Below are 20287 nucleotides of genomic sequence, written 5' to 3' on the forward strand. Positions count from 1 at the left end.
ATATTCGAGCAACTTTGGCAGTGTGGGCAGGACGCTGTCTTGTTTTAGGACCACATCATCATCCTCGAAGTTAGTCTCTACAGATTCTTTTCTGCATCAAGGAGCCCCGCAGATTTTCACTCGAGTGTCATGTTCAAGCCCCATTTTCTTGATACCTTAAAAAAAAGATACACAAATAAAATGTCAACAGAGTCTTATGAAATTTTTGTTATAAATAACATTATTTATGTCTGTCTCTGAGAAACTCACAAGTAATTCTAAATTTGCCAATAAACTAAAATTCAGATTTCTGTGTCGCACCCGGTAGCACTTGAAAGCAATGGGCTGGGAACTTAATCAAATGATTACGTTATGCAGTGAAATTCATTGAACTTTGATGACCGGACTGATTTTTTAAGGTGAGCTTCCACATTTATCGTACTGGTACAAAAGTTGGATCCTTCCTCACCGCCACTACTTCCCTGAGCATTAAAGATCCCTCCTAATATCCAAAATACACCCAACCCACGGGTTGAGCAAAATAACTGCAAGTTCAAGAGGTGGATCATTACCCACTGCCACCGCTTCTCTGAGCATCAAGAACCCTTTATATGTCCTATAAAAGGGATCAGATATACTCAGCCTAGCGGCGGTGATAGATAATGATCCCCGCCGTGGACAAGCGAGTCACTTTTTTAACCCGTGGGTAGGGTGGAATTATAATATATTAGACAGGGGTCCTTGATACTCAGGATAGTGGTTGAGATAGATTTTGATCCCCCTTAAGGAGTAGCTGTCCATCTGCACAACCTGTTGCCCGATGTATATTTTGCAAAATGAAATGGAGTCTCTTGCGACAAGATCTAATAGGGTTTCTTTTATGTTTGTAGATTCAGTGATGTATTGGTGGAGAAAGGAGTCAAGGAAAGCCTGGATAAGTAGATTTGCTGATTTTGAGAGTATTCCAGTCAACTACAGGAATATTGACACACTTCAAAAAATTCACAAGAGTGTTCATGGAGATTAAAAGCTCTTGTATCATTACGGGAGTAGATAACGCCCCCCCCCCTGGATTTGGTCGATGCATTGCGATCCGCTCGAGAAAATAGTTGTTTAGAAGGACTTCGGAGTTTAATATGATCATTTAGCCAAGTTTCGGTGATATAGATCAATAAAGGCTGGTGGTCGTCAATAATCATTTGAAGTTTATGGATTTTGTGGAATAAGCTCCTAATGTTTATGTAAATATATTTAGTTTTTCCTTTTGATGATTCTTAGCTGGTCAGACCTCCTTACAAGCTGAAAGAGGTCTGGGTTTCCAGCGTTTTTCCTTAAAAATCTTCATAGACCTTCTTGTCGGCGTCTCTTTGGTATTTTGTAAGGCATGCTTTGATATTCACATTTTCTATTTCTTTGCTAATAATAAGTTCTTTGGTCAGGTCATCAACTAACCCTACTATAACTGGGGGGGGGTGCATTCTACTTACTCCTTATACGAAAAGCGTATTTGATTTTACATTTTTCAATTCCGAACTTTTATACAATTACCTCTTTCGACTCCATTTCTGACGAAAGACCATAAATGATCAGTTTTCTTCTATTGCCCTCTCTCTCTCCCGTAGTTCATAATCAGTCCATTGTTTGAGACTACATATCTAGCTCCTTTTCCACATTATCAACTCTCTTGTTGTATGATTGTATTTCATGAGTAAGTGCTTCTAATTTTTTATTCAGAGACTCAAACTTCTGGTCGATAGATGTTCCTTTTTTCATTAGGTCATCAATAGTATACATAGAATGAAGAGAATCAGAGGTCTCCCAGTTTCTTTTTTTCTTGCCATGCACCATGATGATAAGAAGATGATTTTATCTAGGTATAAGCGATATATGGGGAAAAGAGTATAGAAGAAATACTTTTGACAGTTCTTAGAGTTAGTTGCAAGTGAGATTTGAAGGATTGCACGCCCGGTGAGTGCAAGGAATATTTTTCACTTTTGATAGATCTTGGTTCTCCGTTGCAGGTGAATCAATTTATTACAAAACGAATTAATCAACAAGTTAGGTTAGAAGAAGGTACACAGCAAAGCAAAAAGAGTATAGAAGGAGAATAGTAAAAAGTGATAAGATTTCACGGTGTGTATGAAGTAAACGACGAGATATAAAGAAGCCAAAATGGATTTGAATAGGCACTTAGCAGATCAAATGATAAGATAGCTCACAGTCCAGGGAAGATTTGCTATCCGATGTATCAAAATTAAATGAACTATGACCTAAAAATACCACTTATATGTAATTAATATCACAGGTCACACAACACACGTATACAAATAGCGAGTATTTTATTTCTCTCTTGATGCAAATCTTAAATACAAATTTATTGTAATTTTTAGGCCAAATATAATTATTAAGGACCAATACTACTTTAAGTGAAAATGCGTAGTGGGCCGTACTCAAATATTAGGGTGGAGCAATTTGACCCCAAATCCACAGGTTGAACATTCCTGCTCTTGATTATCAAAATTGATTGTAATGAAATGATTACCCACAATAATTTTTCCTGACAATGTAAATGAACGTTAAATTTCCACTCTTGATTGCACGGTCTTTTTGCACATTGCCCGCTCCAACGGGCATTTTACACAATACCCGATTTTCCACATTGCCCGTAACTTATATTGTTTTTTTTGAAAAAATTAAATTTTTGGCTCAACTTTTATTTGAAGAAAAGAAATTCTTGATCAAAAGTTTTCTCTACGGTTTCTCATTAAAAATGTTTTGGCCAATGTGTGATCAATTAATTTTTCAAAAATTAATTTATTTTCATACTATTGTTACAATTTAGCTAAAAATACTACTTAAAGTGATAATGGGTAGGGGGGGGGCACTAAAACATTAAGCAGGCTGGAGGCTACAGGTTTGACATCCTTGGTATAATGCGTATGTTTTTGCTTTATACCCAATAAAACACATTTCATCAGCCCATTCATTATTCATAATTATACCACGGCAGGGCGGAATTTCCTGTGAAATGTGATCTTTTGAAAACAATCATTCATTATTGATATATATTTATTTATATATCAAAGAATAACACGTTAACAAATGCTTAGAACTTACAAACCTACTCTTCATTCTCGCCCTTATTTTCACATCTTCTTTTAAAAATTCGATATTAAGAAAATAATGGATATCAATATAAAATAATAAAAACCGTCATTGCAAATGTTTGTTTTTTAAAAATATAATATAATTCCTTGTCTGAAAATAAATTAACGATTAACTTAAAATTGTAAAAAATTTAGTCTTGTACTGAATTTTCTGCACTTGATAATGAATTGTGTCCATTCAGAGTAGTTCCCTCCTCCTCCTCTTCTTGTAGATTATCTTGATAATTATATGGATTGCATTCCTGCAATTTTTGTATCACCGTGCTACACATGAGGCACTTTCCTCCTCCATCTTCAGATACCAGAGCCACAAACTCAGTCTCAAACGCAGGGAATTTACATCCAGGGCATGTAAGAACACTCTTGTCCTTAGTTAAATGAAAGCCTGATAGGATGCAATAGGGCAAAACCCTTTTACATCTTTGACAATAGAGTTCATCTTCTGGGACGGAGTTGTTAGAACAGTAGGGACAAGATGTGAAAGGTGCTGACGGCTCTTCATTGTCACCACGCTTTCTGACAACGGACTCAATTTTCTTCACATACTTTGAGTCAATTTCGGAGCGATACTCTGGTCGCATGAGAGTTGTTGCATGAGAAAATGCGGACTTTTTTAGGCCACTTCTAGAGCACTCAATCACTGTGGATGTGAGGATTGGAACTATATGTGCTGGGAATTTTGATATATGCTTTGAAACCCGGGAAAGATTGCGAGCTGCGGATAGATGATCTCCTAACTTGATTTGTTTCCGGGCAACTAAATAGGAGTGAAGTATAGTTAAGTTTTGTCTCATTTCACTCGGGATTGGAATGTTTCGTGCTTCTAATTCCGTATACATGTTATAGAGAACATCGTGAGCATTGCGGTAACTTCCACGAGTCTGTTCTTCCCTGGCTATGATGACTGCAGTTTTCCCTGCTTCCTTATAAAGGCCACGAGCCATATACAACCGAAACAGATATTTTGCATCCTTAGGCACGCCATCCGTCTCGCCTAAAAGGAAGTCAACAAGTTGTCTAAAAAGATGATGATCGCTTTTTTTAGCAGACGCAACCACTTCAACAGCGAGATCGAGAGCCTCCGCTTCGGACGTACTTGAGCCTGATACTTTTAAAAGATGTCGTAGTGCTTTGGAGTGCTGTCCTGCCTTGTGAAAGAATTTCCCTGCTTTCAAATAATTCCTTTCAGACTCAAAATACAACGCTATACTAGAATAGTCTTCATGGGAGGCAGAATCTCCGACTATATCCGCAAATAACTCCATTTTCCCTCTTCTTTGAGCCATTTGAAAGGCTTCGTCAATACATCCACTAATTATTAAAAATCTAATAGCTGAATCATAGTCGTTCAGTTTTAAAAAGAATCTTGATACTGACTTTGCACCCTCAGTGCTATTACTTTTTTTAACCAGTTTCACTGCAGACTCAGGATCATCTAAATGATCCAAGTGAATTCGTATGGCGTTATCATAGTCCCTTCCAGCTTCATATGCAGTCGCTGCATCTCTATATTTTTTATCAGCTTCTTTGGCTTTTGCATATTGAAGCTGAATCTTTGGCGATGAGATATTAGGCAATAACTCGCCGATTTTGGTCCAGTTTTTGAGTTTGATATACAAATACGCCGCCTTATCATAGTAATTCCCTGATTCATATATCCGAGCAGCCTCCAAATATTGTTTGATCCCCTCCAATATCTCTCCACATTCTCTTTTAAGTTGTCTCGAATCGATCTCTGTACATAATTGAATGCCTTTCCTTACATCTCCACATCTAATAGCCGTCCGAGAAATCCCCGTCCTGCAAATCAAATTATGTTCTTCATGATTGTCTCCAGACATTAATCCCTTTTCATAATGTGCCAGAGCTCCTCCATAATCTCCAGTAAATTCAAGTTGTTGTGCATACTCTTTAGAAATAAACGGAATTTCATCAGGGGCCAATTTATCTGCCAGTCTAAGGGCTTGATCCCATTGAAGTAAATCCCTTCGCATAACTAGGGATTCAGAAGGAGTTCCACTCCTTAAATACAGAGATTGGGCCAAGTCATAGTCTCCCAAAATCATTGCTACATGACCTGACAAAAGCATTTTATCTTCAATACTTCTGAATTCATCTAATGCCCAAACGAGGCTTGTTTCCCCAATGTGTCTAAAGATTCTGGTGGCAAACTCAATTTCTAATTTTTTCAGGGCTTCTTTTCCCAGCTTCATCCAAGCATCTTTAATCTCCAAAACTTGACAAATAGCCCATGCATTTTTTAACCTCCCTAACGCCATGTTCTTATCCACTAACTTTTCAAGTTCCTCATTTGAATAATCGTGAACGTTGGATCCCATTTCGTGGCTTGATAAGGTCAACTTTACGAGCTTGCCACTTTGTGTCTGAAGGCTCACTTCTCCATCAAAAAGAAGAATTGGATACTGACCTTGTGGCACACAAGTTTCACCTAGATAAATGATTGAGAGCTCATTTTCAGCATAAATATCATCATGAATCATAGAGTAGGCATGTAGTCTATCCTTCCCATCGTAGACTGCAAAAACCGCCCTCTCTTCTCCCATAGAAGAAGCATTATTATGATCCCAGAGTATACGTTTAACAATCCCTTCAGGAAACCCTTTAATAAGCACGGCACTATTCTTGGAACAAGGGTCATATATGAAGCCTTGGGATTTAGAGTCGATGAAGATAATCTTAGTTCCATTATTGGGCTCAGGATACATGGATTTGATGCCGGTATTATGTTTAAAATCATTAAAAGAAACCCAGTCCTCTAGAACAAAGTAACAAATTTCACCCATATCTGTTCCAAATATAAGGAAATCCGTTGTGAGAAAATGACAACTAATAACTTGATTTTTTCCAGTTTCCGGAAATAGCTTTGATTCACGAGATTCACGAGAATTTGAAGAATTTGCCAGGGGATCTTCTTCTTCATCTCCTGCATTGGCTCCTTCGAGGACATGAAGTTGGATTCTGCCACCATCGAATCGAACGGCACAATAGTCTGCGTTAAGACATATTTCCTGGGAAAAAAATAATGAGAACTATCACTTTTAAGTCATTTTTTGTAGATATGTTACACATGGGATTAAAACTCCCTGGCTTAGATGAGCTATTTATCTTTCAATTCACCATATTTTTAGTTAGGTGCAACCTTCAAAAGACAGCTGTCAAAATTTCATGATAATCTGTTATCTAGTTTCTGAGTTATTGGGCTAAGTGTGACGAATCTGCTTTTGTTATTTCCAAACCAACTCATCAAAAACAATATATGTTTTAATTTTACACGGCTTCTGGATAGCAAAAAAACAGCGTTCAAACTAAGCAGTCCCTTGAAAAGTATTGATTAAAAACCCAATTTTGAACGAAAAAAACGTGTTTTCTTTGTTAAGCTTGCGACTTTTGAGCCCATGTGTTAACTTCCAATTAATATTTATTTATTTTTTTCCTCTGCACATATATACTTTTTTGCTAATCGGAAAAATGAATCTTTCAAAGTTTGAGGCCTCTTCGGCCACTTTTGATTTGGTACAAGCCTTTTGATAAGAAAATAATTTGAATTTGCGTGTCAAAGTTCCCTATTTTGAGACCTATTGTACTGTATTAGATGTGATCCATGATTTCCAGTTTCCCTTTTTCATCACGATTAATATTCCTCCTTTCTGTTGTACAATAATATCGTACTTTAACTAGGGTTAATTTTTCCATAATATTATTTCTCATTATCTTTGATAAAAAACAGGAATAACACAAGTAATTAAGGGCATATTTTAAAACAGAGATTTCTAACCAGTGGCCCGTAGGCCACATTGTTCAAGTGTCATTTTGCCCCATTATATGAAAAGATTGGACATCCTTGCCTTGAACTATAATTAACAAGGTATATGTACAATATTTTTAACTTATAAACTAAATGCTATATAATATAGAATGTACAATTTTTTACTCATTGTAAAAATACCATTAAAAAAATAACACTTGTACCAAGCCAAAAAAGGGCATGAGAGAGACCTCAAACTTTGCCCAAAATCAGTTTTTTTATTGTTCACAGAAGAAGAAGTCTATATGCATACAGGAGGTTTAGAAATATTAACCAGAAAATGACCTCACCTGAATACTTCCAAGGTACTCCCTATCTTTGATAAACTCTATATTCATATTTTCAGAATTGATGGAATAAAACCAAACTCTATTATTCATCCCTACACACGCATGGAAGGGTCCCAGAGCGAGAAAGGCGGGCTCAACTTCAGTTGTGAAACTGGATTCCCTCACGCTGTCTTCGTCATCTCCATCCTCGAGAATGTTCACAACCGTTACTTCAGAGAGTGAAGTGAGATATGCAACTTTTGACTGATGAGAAGAGCCCAAGAGAGGTAATTTACTCAGATACACGTGTAAATTACCCTTGGAACTCGTGACAGCGAGCAATTGCCCATCTTCACTCCAATCTATACTCTCCAGTGCTCTTTCATCATCCAATCTAAGAACATTGGCAGTGTCTTTCAGATCATGTAGTTCGTGTATTTTAACTGTGTTGTCCCCACAGGAAGCTGCTTTGCCAATGGGGGAAGAGATAGCTATACCAGACAAAGACTCTTTGTGATTTTTGATTTGAAAGAGTTCTTGTCCTATTTCTTTCATGTGGGTTGATATGACAACAAAATATCCAGCAGAAAAGCCAATTAGGATATAACCATCTCCAAACCAATTATAAGAAACTATGGGCCCGTATCTTGTTTGAAAGGCGAGCTCAATGGGGTTGTCAGGATCGAAGAGATTAAATAAGTAGAGTGTTTTACCCCCAACAATGAGAGACACGGTATTTTCCCCATTTGCGGAACGCTCATCCTGTTTCATTTCGGAAAAGCGTACCTCGGATGGCTCTGCTCTTAGAGTTGCTACTCGGACCGTGTCCCCTTCCGAATTAGATATACTAAGGGTTCTATCTTCGGACCCCAGGGCCAAAAGACCGGATCCATCACTCCATGCTCCACATGTTATTGCTTTAGAATGTTTTCCAATAATAGGAACACGTCTTGACGTTTTGTGATAATATATCATGAGATTTCCACGGTATGATCCAATAGCCATTGTAGGGCCTTTTTTGGCCCATATAAGAATGTTTAGTGGATCTCGAATCCCTGAAGACAAAAATATATACTATAAGTATCATGTATGAGTATAAATAAAATACATTTATCTGGACTATTTTAAACCTTATCTAGAATGTGCTTTTTGGAAGTGTAAGATTATCTGTTTGAGAACAATTTGTTCTCTCATGTCAAATAAACAATTAGTATTATAATAATAAAGGGCAAAGTGATGCAATTGCACATTAGCTCACACCAGTTTCTGTCCAAGTGTAATCAAAAACTTCTATTAGGCCTACAATTGAAAAGGAATGCAGGGATGTTTGAAAATTCCACAAGGAAAAAAAGAGAACTTCTATCTTTGTTGATGACTTTAAAAGGTTCATCATATCAAATCCTGGAACAGTATCCTGGCCAAAAAAATCTGCAATTAGACCCATCTAACTATCTCCAATACCATTGTTTGGGACTTAAATATAAAGACCTACAAATCTTAACAAAAAAAAATGTAAAAGTCATCGATCCCCACAAACGGTTAAAACTGTTCTTGTGGCCATTAGATGAAATTTACTGCAGACATATGTTCAGAATGATTTCTGAGTAGCTGAAGTACTAAAAGATGATTTTTCCATTATAACTCTGAGCGTCATTCGGAGTAATAACAGTGAACTCAGCTTATAGTATTTTTGAACTCGTGTTGGGGGAATGATTGCTATTGAAATTCATAATTTTATGACTATAAGGATCATTGACTATTTTTTTCTAAAAGTTGTTTTAAATTCGTGTTTAAAATAGTCTGGACCTATCTAATCGATCCTGTTTACACTTATTAAACCTTACCTGAATCAATATAAGTACTTTTCCGTGTATTTGCATCCCAGAGCAAAATGTCAGAGGATTTATCGTTGATAACAGCCAGCAAGTCTCCATCCTTGTCCCATCCAAAGCAACAACAAATACCTTTCAGATGAATTTCCGAGACAAGTTCTGCTTGACGGTTATAGATATTCACAGACTGAAATTTGCGCAAAAATGACTTTAGTTTTCATAAATTTAAATTTGCAAATTACTTGATTATAACCCGTTGTAGCGAGTAGACCTCCAGATGTTCTTTGCCAGGCAAAAAATACTCCACCCGGTCCATGAGGATTCGATAACGTAAATAGTTTTTTACTAGACGTCATTCTTTTCGACGAGGAGACATTAAGAATTTATCAAAAGTGAATAATAATAATTTTTTCCCCGACGTAATCTACCTGCTTTCCTTTCCAATTTCGATTATCAAAACTTGTGCATCCTGGGTAACAGGTACTGCTACCCAGGACAATGTTTCCTACCTCCTTCCTTTCTCAATGAGGTGTATACCTCTATGATATTCATCATTCCTGTAATTGTTAGACGTGATTATTCATAGTAATAATGGGTGATCCAGATATACTCATTCGAGCAAGGATTCATTACTATGCTCGAGAAAAGTATTTTCATTCGATGCAATTGGCAGCTGTAGAAGGAATAAAGAGATTTAGTGGGGATCCAGCCTATAAATTCTATTATGGCATTGGTCTAGTTTTAGAAGGAAGGATTCAAGAAGGGATTCGTGAGTTGGATCCTCTACAAGGATACTCTGAGGTAAGGATTCATAAATAATAAATATTTCAAATGCATGAAACAGACATGGGGACTCTAGTTGCTTTTTTATGACCTGTGACAGCTGACTTGAATTTAATTTCTATGTTCTTCAGGCTTAACATGGAGTTGAGATTATTATGCTCTCGTTAGTGTTAGGTAGGTCATTATTTAGGACCGTGGTCCAGTTCAGCCCCACTTGGGAGCCCTTTTATAGAATGTAAAATCAATCCCTCGTGACGTCATTAAGGGGGTTCTTCCTTTTTTAACTATTCCGTTACATAATAAAGTCAATTATTAGTTGCGTCCGAAGAATTATAGATATTTTTTTTTTTGAGGGGTTGAGTTTGTTTTTGGATTTTTTTTTAATATGAAAATATCCAAAAATTCACATTTTCTTTGAAAAAATTTGAAAAATTTTCAATTTCGGGGAAAAAAAATTGAAAAAGTAAATTTTTTGCAAAATCAAATCAAATATTTTACAGATATTTAAATTTTTTGGAAAACAAAATCAAAAATCCACAGCTAGTCACAAAAACCTATAACGACTATGCTTTGAAAATGGCAGAAACTTGTTGATTAACTCTCAACAGATGCTATATATTTTTGATTAGCTTTTATTATCCAGTGCTGTCATCTTTATGTTGAGATAGGAAACTTTTCAGACCACCCTCGTATGTTAAAAAAATGTGTTTTTTTTTACTACAAAACTATCTCAAAAGTACTCTCAGTTAATGTTGTCGTGGCCTTTATTTATTCGGTCCAGTTCAATCTTAGGATTGGTCCTAAGGACTGTCAGTACTACAAGTGATTAAATAAAGATGAAATAAAGTCAAGTGATGTCATCAAGGACCGAACTATTTAATATTTAGGACTGATATGAAGAACTGAACTGGAACGGACCGAGTCTAAACTGAAAGGGACTGCAATTTTCGGTCCTAAATAAGGTGGGACTAACACAAATCTCAGTCATTTCTCTATTCAGTTATGTCATTATCGGTTGTTACTAGATACGGCAGTGATACTCTAGCCCAGGGGTAGGTAACCTTTGAGACATGGAGTACCAACTTCAACCCTTCTAATCAATGAGTGTACCACTATCAACAATAACTGTAAAAAATACACACAGACTACGGGAATATGTTCTAATTTGTGTATGCCAATGAATATACCTATGTGTGCCAGCAGTGGCACACGTGCCATAGGTTGTCAACCCCTGCTCTAGCTGAAAAAAAGGTCCTACAGGTACAGATAGTCCAGAACGATTTCAATTCAGGCCTGTACAATAGCTCCCTTTATTGACTCCTCACTTTCAGTCTGACATTATCTACATGTTGTCACCTCGACCTGTATATAGAAGGAATAGCAAACGTACTACAAGTACTGTCATCTTCAAGTTGAGGCGGAAACTTTTCAAACCTTCCTCGTACATTTTGGCGTAATTATGCGTCAACGAGAATAAAAGCTTTGCTGTAATAATAAAGAAGATACGTCGGTAGGAAATCTTTCCTGTTCTACTCCATTTTTCACGAGCCCACCCACACGTAGCTACTCAATACTTATATATTATCTCATCAAGAAGAAAATGTTATTAATAATAGCGAATAAAAAGTGATTCGGAGTACGGACCAAATATTGGACATGACAACACTAACTCTCGTACTTAACTTGACTTGAAACGTATACGGATACACTGGAAAATCAATCATCAACATAATGAAATAAGATTCTGATAAACTGACTTTACTCACTTGACTTATAATGACTTGAGAAAATATGAAATATTTGTGACTTGTACATCAGGCTGACTTGGTCCCATGTCTTGCGTGATATATACTTTAAATTCTAAAAGGAAGTTGTGATTGTTTTATTTATATAAAATTAACTTTTTTTTATGTTTTCTTTCATTTGGAAATGTGTTTTAATCTAAATGGTTTTTTTAATTGTAAATTAAATGCAACCAATTAATTCCTTAGAGTAGCCTGGTGGTGATAAATGGTTCTAAACGGATATTACCCCATGTTCAAAGATCTTTAAAGGTGAAATGTTAAAATGATCTATTTATAACATATTTTGTATCCAGATTTGGATCTTTCTATTTGATGTAAGTAGTTAAAAGTTGTATTTTTAAGAAATATTTCATTATGTTTAGCAGAGTTTACCGGTCTCTTTACCAGTGTCGTTGTCTGTCCCTTTTTTATCACACATATGTAATAACCAATTGATATACAAGATATAGTCCATGAAAACCTGAACACTTTGAATTTTAAACATCAACAAGATATAATTTATTAATTAGGAAAAGAATTTCAACCAAATTAATATTATAAATAGATGTGTGTATGAGCTCTCTTGATCATTAATGTAGCCACCCTTAGCAGCGAGTATGCCTTCCGGTCGGTGTCGGAAGGATTGGCACCTGCTTCCAATGTAGGCATCTGTCATTAGGTTCCATTGCTGACGGACAGGGACTTTGAGGGCTTTGGTGTTTAGATGCAGGCAGGCATTCCCCGATATTCAACCAAAAGGTAGAGTCGACGGGTTTGGTATCAGAGCTGTAGGGGGGCAAAAGTGTCAAAAAAGAGTTAAAAATAGTCTTGAAACGATGGAGATGGGTTTCATTCATTGATAGCATTGTTGGTGTCAAAAGTGGCCTCTCCACCCTCACAAGGCTATTTTCACTCACTTTTTTTATAGCTCTCTGAAAAGTCTGGTTTGAAGTCCTGAAATCTCTGCATGGGCCCTCATGGACTTGAGGAGATTGACCTGGGATGTTTTTTTTCCTCAAGGTACAATATGGCTACTTTCATAAAGCCCTTCTTCCTTTCCAACGTTTTGGATTTGCTGACAATGTAGATGGCGGTCGCCCAAGCCCTTGGAGTGCGGGAATAGGAGTTAACCAATCACGTTCAAGTGTCATTTTCTCAACTTGTACGTAAGCTAAAGAAGTCAGGTTTGTTTTGTTCTGTAACTAACTGTTTATGCTTTAATATATCGAAATATGAATTAATTTCAATAACTTAACCTTCATTAATATTTGAATTAGTAAGTGTTCAGATTTCAATGGACCACCAGTAAGTAATACTATTACTCTAAAAGCTAGCTATGCCCCTGCTCTTTACAAATCATAGCTATATTCGGGGAATAGTATGCATAGGTGGGGACTTGGACCATATATTGAAGATGGCCACTCGACTTCATCTAACAAATATTAACACACACCTTGACTTAGACTAGAAAACTTTTTCATACTGAATTTAAAAAATTTATTAACACTATGGGAGCCTATATTATAATTACCTCCGGAACGAAGTTGACCGGAGGTTATGTTTTTGCCTCCATATGTTTGCTAGTTAGTCATCAGGATTACAGCAAAAGTTACAAATCAATTTTGATCAAACTTGGTACAAAGATTATATATGTTTGAGAGATCAAGATCAAGGTTTACACAAAACGTTAATTAAAAAAGCATAATCGACCATAACTTTGGAACATATTGTGATACAGAGCTCAAAATGGTGTCTTTATGCAGTTTTAATAATGATTAGTGATGTACCGTGAGCTGAATTTTACTACATTGATATTTTCGAGTATTTAAAAAAAAAAAATACTCGAGGAATTACGAGTTTTACTCGTTACTCTCTTGAATACTTGGTACACCAAGTGGGGAAAAAATATATATATATATAATGCTCCGAATGCCCCTCCCCGTCAATTGTACGTCACAAATGTAATTCCCCAATAGTATTTTAAGGGACGCGGTGTACTCTAGAGTGGTAATGGCGTGTATATAGAGCAATGCTTGTCGATAGGGAGTGATATTTGGTATGCACGATTTTACTTACAAATTAGATTTGCGTTGAAGGCAAAACATTTTCCGTTCCGATCCCATATTTTACAAATGATTGAATATACCCATATCCTAGAAAGCACTTTTTTTTGTCACAGTTGGTTTGTTTCTTTTGCACACTGATTCATACCCTAAGGATATAATATAAATAAAAAATAAATAACTTATTAGTATCTAGTGTTGAATCGATCCAAAGACTGATTTCCTAATCATACTTTTTTTTTATCAATATGATGTATGTATATACTAGTGATCCTATCATTTAATATGCGTTTTATGTATTATAAAGTACTTATTCGTTATTTCTTATATTATCTTATTCCCCCAAGATTTATCTCTTTAATTCTCTCGGCCATTCTGGATCCCCTTGTTGGAGTTTGTGTCAAGTAACCTCGCTGGGCACAACATTGGCGATGAGAATGGCATACGGACAGTGTGACCTCCCGGCTATGGGATCAATGTTGCGTCTGACGAGGTTATTTGACACAAACTCTAACTAGGGGATCCAGAATGGACGAAAGAGATCACGGAGGAATAAGATTATATACACATGAATATTATACTACTCGGCCGCTCACAATCTTGTCAGGGTATTTATAATAAGAAATACCAAGTAAGCAGTTTATAACACATCAACATAAAACGGATATTAAAAGAAGAAGGGGGACCACCTTGATCCTATGGATCCCCTTCTTAACAAATGAAAAACTGATAAATGTAAATAAATAACCCCCGGTCCGATCTTTTTTACCATTCAACGGTCCAAAGAACTGATGGAATCAAATACCTTCTGAAAATCCCTTCCGTCCTCCATTTTAGCTTTCTTTTTATTTTCTTCACTCCTAGCTAAGATTGAATAATAATAAATGATAGCTAGAACGTATAATAATACGTTCAAGCCAGAAACTTCCTATTTTAAACTCAAGGTCTTTTTGAAAGAAGTTATGATGAAACTTCAACTTTAATTACTAGCAATAGATTGAAACAATCATTTCATTTTGATATATTAAAATTACAAGTCATCAATGTGGACTGAAGTATCGCTGGAGGGGCTATAGATCCCCCTCTAAATAATGAATTTTTAGTTGTTACTGGAATTTTTTTTGGTCAGAATTTCAAAAAATTGCGTGAAAATAGGGGTCAAATTTATTATTTGGAATTTTGTCTGAATAGTCAGGGATTTAAAAAAAAAATTCGTAAAATTTAATTTTTAAAATTTTTATTTCAAAAAATTAAAGTTTATGTGAATATCTATATCTTTTAAAAAAATTTTAGTAAAAATTAAATTCTTAAAATTTTTGTTTCAAAAAATTAAATTTTTGTTTCAAAAATTAAAGTTTATGTGAGTAGCTATATTTTTTTTCAAAAATTCCAAATACTTTAATTTTTTGTAAATAGCTATAGATTGTTGAAACTTTGTCCAAAAATTTAGTTTTTTGTACTTTTTTTTCAAAAAATTGAATATTTGAAATTTCATTTTTGAATTTTTCTCCAAAAAATTAAACTTCCTGTCTGTAGCAATAGGTTTTTGAAATTTTAGTCCAAAAAATAGCTATGGATTTTCTATATTTTTATCTTTTTTCTTAAAAACAAGCTCCCCCAAAAAAAAAAAAAAAAAAAAAAAAAAATATCTCTCTCATTCTGCAGATGTCCCTGTTATTCTTCTGCTTGAGCCAGTCAAACTTTCTCCGGATTTGTCAGTTAGAGCCTATTTGTTTATATGTAGTAAAAGAAAGGGATTATTTCTTTTTTATGATTTTTTATTAAAAATTGCTTTAATGTTGATGCACCACATATATATTAAAGCATTATATTTAAGGTTGTTGTTGTTTTTTTGATGGTTTTTTGTATGGAAAATTACACAGCTACTGAGTGATGGCACGGGTTATTTCATAATATTCTCATTTTTTTGTTTTATTTTTTTGCTGGAGATGCCTCTCATTTCATTTGTAAAAAAAATGGATGCAGATAACTGAGAAGACAACATTTGATTTTAAATATAGTTTATTACTCTACGCAGGTAATGTTGGGCGCGCTGCTTGCTCTAATCCACGCGCATAAAGCTTGCCTAACTGTGGACAAAGAAGCCGTTGCTGCATTGGATGCTAAACTAAAGGATGAGAGGAAAAGAGCTGATGATCAAAGCCTTTATTTTGCTGGTTTATTTCTATTATATGCTGGAAAACCGGAAAAAGCAAAAGATTACTCGGATAGACTCCTTAAAATCAACGCACAAAATAAGGATGGTCTGGTTTTAAAGGGTATGATGATACACTGGGGATAAGCGGAGGGACACGACTTTTACAGGGAAGGCCATGTGTCAATTTTAGCACTCCCACGTAACATTATTAAAATATGTGTACAAAAAAAATAGGGGTATTTCGGATGTTCTTTCGAATTTTAATATAACCTTTATTTTTTAATAACAAATAAACAAATATATTTACAAAACCTTAAGGCAATTGTAGTATGCTAAATCTATATGACATGGAACTAAAAGAATATTTAAATGAATGTAAATTTGTCTCTCCACAATTTTAAATTAAATTTTGGGGCTGCATTCAAATTTGGGTCAACCAAATACCAATGCCGAATACTGATAACGGGATGTAAAAAATTTGGGCACAATGTTAGTGAAGATATTACTGTTGTGCCCAAATTTTTTAGATCCCGTTATTGGTATTTCGCATTGGTTACCCAAATTTGAATGCAGCCCCAAAACTTTTTTGTAATCATTTATTATATATTGACGGCCATTTCATAAAAATTTGAGAAAAATTGAAATATACCATGTTTGCAATTTTTAAGGTCAAAGATTTTACCTCATGACCTTATAAATGACTGTCAATTTGTTTCTCCACAATTCTAAATTAATTATCTTTTTCTAATACTGTGCCCAAATTTTTTATATCCCCTTATTGGTATTTCGTATATAGAGTTTACCCAAGTTTGAATGGATCCCCAAAACTTTTTTGGTAATTATTTAATATATATTTATGGCCATTTCATACAAATTTGAGTAAAATTGAAGCTTACAATGTTTGAAAATTTTAACGTCAAAGATTTTACATCGTGACCTCAAGGTCAAAGAGGCAGTATATTGGGTAAAAATATAAGGCATTCAATAATTCATTGTAAATACATATCCAATTAAGTTTAAAGCGGTTTAAAATTATTAAAAAAAAACAGTTCAACAGTGTTGAACATACACATTTGGCCATAATAATATAGAAGATGAAACGCCAATAAATCCTAGATATTACTCTTCGTTTTTATGAGCACACTCACACGTTTCTACTCACTCAATACTTAGACATTCTCTCCTCAAGAATAAAAAATAATACATCTCCCGTTTTTTGGCAAGAAGAAAAATCCGCATTGTCCAGAGACTTTTTGAGAATTAAAACCCGTAAATGAGACAAATTATTTTTCAAAGGACACTTTTTACTTTATTCCTTTTGTACGATTAGGACATTAAAAACATTTTATTCATAATAAACTATTTAAAAGGATGTATATTTATTTTTTTAGAAAATACTTTTAGCTATTATATATTTTTTAATTTTCTAAAAATGTGTTCCCTCCCTTAACTTTTTCCCAGACAATAAAATATTCATCGTGACGTGACTATGGGTCACGTTTCCCTCTCCTGCCAATGTTTATTGTTCTATCTTGATATATTATTTTAGGTTGGATAGAGATTTATCACGTTTTAAAGCACCGAGAAATCCATAGCAAAAATGCTCTTCAATACTTTGATAACGTTCTCAAAACAGACCCCCGGAGTATAGAAGCCCTTTTCGGAAAAGCCAAGTACTATGAGCTATGTGGAAATTATGAAGAAACGAATGATGTACTTAGTATTGTGATTGTTATATATCAAGAATTTATTCCAGCATTGATAGAGAAAATGAAAGTGGAGTTATGTTTGCAGGTTAGTATGTTTAATAGAGTGGCCCTTAATATATATATATTTTGCATAGTCCAAAAAAGTTCCTTACATAAAAACTGAAGAAATACACTCAAAGTTTGTATTAGGTCAAGCAAAAAGTTCTGAGTTTTTTTTCGCTAGTTGTGTTTAGTGAGATATATCTCACGATGAATACATTTCATACAGAAAGCTTTAAGTATTCTTAAAGGTATATTTATTTATTTTTACTTACAAAAATACCAGTGGCAAAAATGTAGACGGGAAAAATTACTTAGAACCCATTTTTTCAAGACAAATATTCATGTTAAGGGAAAAATATGTTAAATCTTTTGAAAGAGTAATTAATTAATCACCTAAAATAGTTAGTATTTATAAATCACTCTTTTTCGCCTATATTGCCTTTTTTCAGGTAGCAAGGATTTTATTTTGTCAAAAAATAGTCATATTTAGAAACTTTATGGGCGAAGCGTACAAACTCTAAACTTTGATTAATATGGCTCAATCATTTTATTTCTTCATTATTAATAAAAAGAATTTTTTATAAGCATGCATCTCTTCCCCATTTAAGGATCACTCTATTTTGTATCTTTGGAAGCAAGGATCCTTGAATCCAAATATATCATTTTTTCCCTTCCTAGAACTGGGATCAAGCCATTGATGAAACAGGTGATAGAATCCTAACCACTGACTCGCGAAACATTGAAGCTCTTCGATATAAGCTTCTAGATAAAGTATGCCGATTAGGTGACTATAAAGAAGCTGAAGTTGGACTAAGGAGACTTTATTCAGAGTTAGAAAGAGCTGAGCCTAAGAATGCTTGGCAATTTTTGAGCAATGCTCAGTTATTTTCTCGAATTTGTGGAAGGGATAAAGGAATTCTCGAAGTAAGCTCAATCTTTGCGGAAAAAGCGGCTTCCATTGATCCACACAATGATCTTTATATGTGTGAAGTGGGATATCAACGACTTTTAAGAGGTTTGAAGGGATTGTAATCTATAAAAGAGTATCTAAGAAATAGACAGACAGACATATCAATATAAAAACAATCATTACTTTGAATTATGATAGGTTCAAAATAGGTTCATCTTTTGTCTCGCGTCATTAATAGGACTAGGTAGGGCTTATGGATGAGTGCGAGGAGAGGGTGGGAGCGAGACATTGATTAAATCTTATTATTTTTAAATTAGCTGGTTACTATTAATGATGGGACGATTCTAAAAACAAAGTCACGATTCTGATGCGATTCTAGTAAAGTTTTCCAATGCTAATATTTTAAATAGTTATTAAAAAAAATATTATTTTCCTGTAAAGTTATAAGAATTATAATTGATAAAATAAATTGCCTTCCTTATTTAATGTAAATTATATTTACTTGCAATGCAAATTTTCCCAAAGCGAGTAATCCCACGGTAAACTTTCCCACGGCAAAAAATCCAAAAGTGAACTTTCCTACATCCAGAAATAAATCGTTAAATAACAGTAATAAATAATCGTACATCAGAATCGGAATCGTAAATTAAATATTATTTTCCCGATGCCAATACCATCCGATTCTGATCCGATTAATCGTTCTATCACTAGTTTTTATGTTATGGCTGAAAAGGATAGAATATGAAATGTTTCTACTGAAGAAATTAGAATCTTTTATATTTCAAATAGCAGCAGACTTTTTTCGTCATTTCACTAATAATATCATATTAATTACTAGGGGAGTCAGCCTTTGTTGCAGGTCTGAATAGAGGGTAATAGAAACAAAGAATGAAGGTAGAAGAAAAAAGAAAAGAGAGGAATAGACATGATCAAAGAAAGAATGGAAATAAGGTCTTGTTTCGGTCAAAAACAACCTCTGAATAACCTCACATATGATAACACTAAAACAGGCTAAGAAATGCGTGTACGAGTAGGTATATAAGATATTACACAAAGGTCGGCGGCAAACTATGGATTTTTTATTAGAAGGAGATGTTATCACAACAATGCTTTGGCAAGAATGAACAAAAAAAACAACGAACAACAACAGTTCTTCCTTTCCTAATCTTAAAACAGTTATCTATACTTACTTTTTAAACAGCTTCAGGAATGGAATTACAGTTTAATTCTCCTCGTGCTGTACAAAGTTCCATTCCTATTCATTTTTTGATCGAGGTTGTGAGAATGAGTGTATATAATTTAGATTTGTTTATTATTATTATTTTTTTTTTCAACTGTCTTGTCGACTCTTCTTTGGAGGCTCCTTTATAACGTACTTTTTTATATATTTAATTAAATATGTTTATAGGCAAGGTAAAAGAGGCTCAACGTTACTATAAGGCAGCATTGAAGCTAGACGAATCTTCAATAATGGCTTTAAGTGGAATAATTGCCTGTCAAATACAAGAGGGCCAGTATGAGCTGGCTAGAGGGCAGCTCGATTTTCTGAAAGAAGTTCAAACAGGCTCCAATCAATCTGAGATACTCTATATGAGTGCTGTTCTCCGAAAACTCTCCAATTCAGGTAATATGCATGAAATAAAATGAAGTACATAAATATATTTACTATTAGTGTTGAAACTAATAGTCTGAACCAATTTGGTCTTATAGTTCATTTTTTTAGACCGATATTTTGATTGAGTCTCAGGCTGTGTCGTGGCCGAAT

At 34.6% G+C, this 20287-nt stretch overlaps 2 protein-coding genes and 1 long non-coding RNA gene across 3 annotated transcripts in view; 1 reads left to right on the plus strand and 2 right to left on the minus strand.

Moving 5' to 3' along the window:
* Positions 1-3204: 3204 nt before the first annotated feature.
* On the minus strand, positions 3205-9746 carry Oseg6 (intraflagellar transport protein Oseg6). Its single transcript, XM_040710317.2, has 4 exons — positions 9316-9746; positions 9086-9260; positions 7263-8296; positions 3205-6175 (listed from the first exon to the last, which is right to left on the minus strand). The coding sequence occupies exons 1-4, from the start codon at positions 9427-9429 to the stop codon at positions 3278-3280; spliced, it is 4221 nt and encodes a 1406-aa protein (XP_040566251.1). The 5' UTR covers positions 9430-9746; the 3' UTR covers positions 3205-3277.
* Positions 9597-20287, plus strand: part of LOC121116102 (tetratricopeptide repeat protein 21B) — a 29979-nt gene continuing 19288 nt past the window's right edge. Inside the window, exons 1-5 of the mRNA XM_040710318.2 lie at positions 9597-9874; positions 15742-15982; positions 17411-17655; positions 18291-18627; positions 19931-20146. Of these exons, the coding sequence (XP_040566252.1) occupies positions 9665-9874; positions 15742-15982; positions 17411-17655; positions 18291-18627; positions 19931-20146 (1249 nt within the window). The 5' untranslated portion in view covers positions 9597-9664. The remainder of the gene's footprint in view (positions 9875-15741; positions 15983-17410; positions 17656-18290; positions 18628-19930; positions 20147-20287) is intronic.
* On the minus strand, positions 11452-13848 carry LOC139905234 (uncharacterized). The gene is made up of 3 exons (XR_011779872.1): positions 13717-13848; positions 11623-11716; positions 11452-11564 (listed from the first exon to the last, which is right to left on the minus strand). It is a non-coding gene; the product is annotated as an uncharacterized lncRNA (long non-coding RNA).

Source organism: Lepeophtheirus salmonis, chromosome 4 (genome assembly GCF_016086655.4).
Source record: "Lepeophtheirus salmonis chromosome 4, UVic_Lsal_1.4, whole genome shotgun sequence".
In the NCBI taxonomy this organism is placed as follows: domain Eukaryota; kingdom Metazoa; phylum Arthropoda; class Copepoda; order Siphonostomatoida; family Caligidae; genus Lepeophtheirus; species Lepeophtheirus salmonis.

What these genes read in the sequence shown, in the direction of transcription:
- Oseg6 (XM_040710317.2), bottom strand. Translation starts at nt 9,429, where the DNA reads ATGACGTCTAGTAAAAAACTATTTACGTTATCGAATCCTCATGGACCG. An exon ending in CTACAACGGGTTATAATCAA is followed by an intron (nt 9,261 to 9,315) that starts GTAATTTGCAAA and finishes CGCAAATTTCAG; the next exon opens with TCTGTGAATATCTATAACCG. An exon ending in AGTACCTTGGAAGTATTCAG is followed by an intron (nt 6,176 to 7,262) that starts GTGAGGTCATTT and finishes TTTTTTTCCCAG; the next exon opens with GAAATATGTCTTAACGCAGA.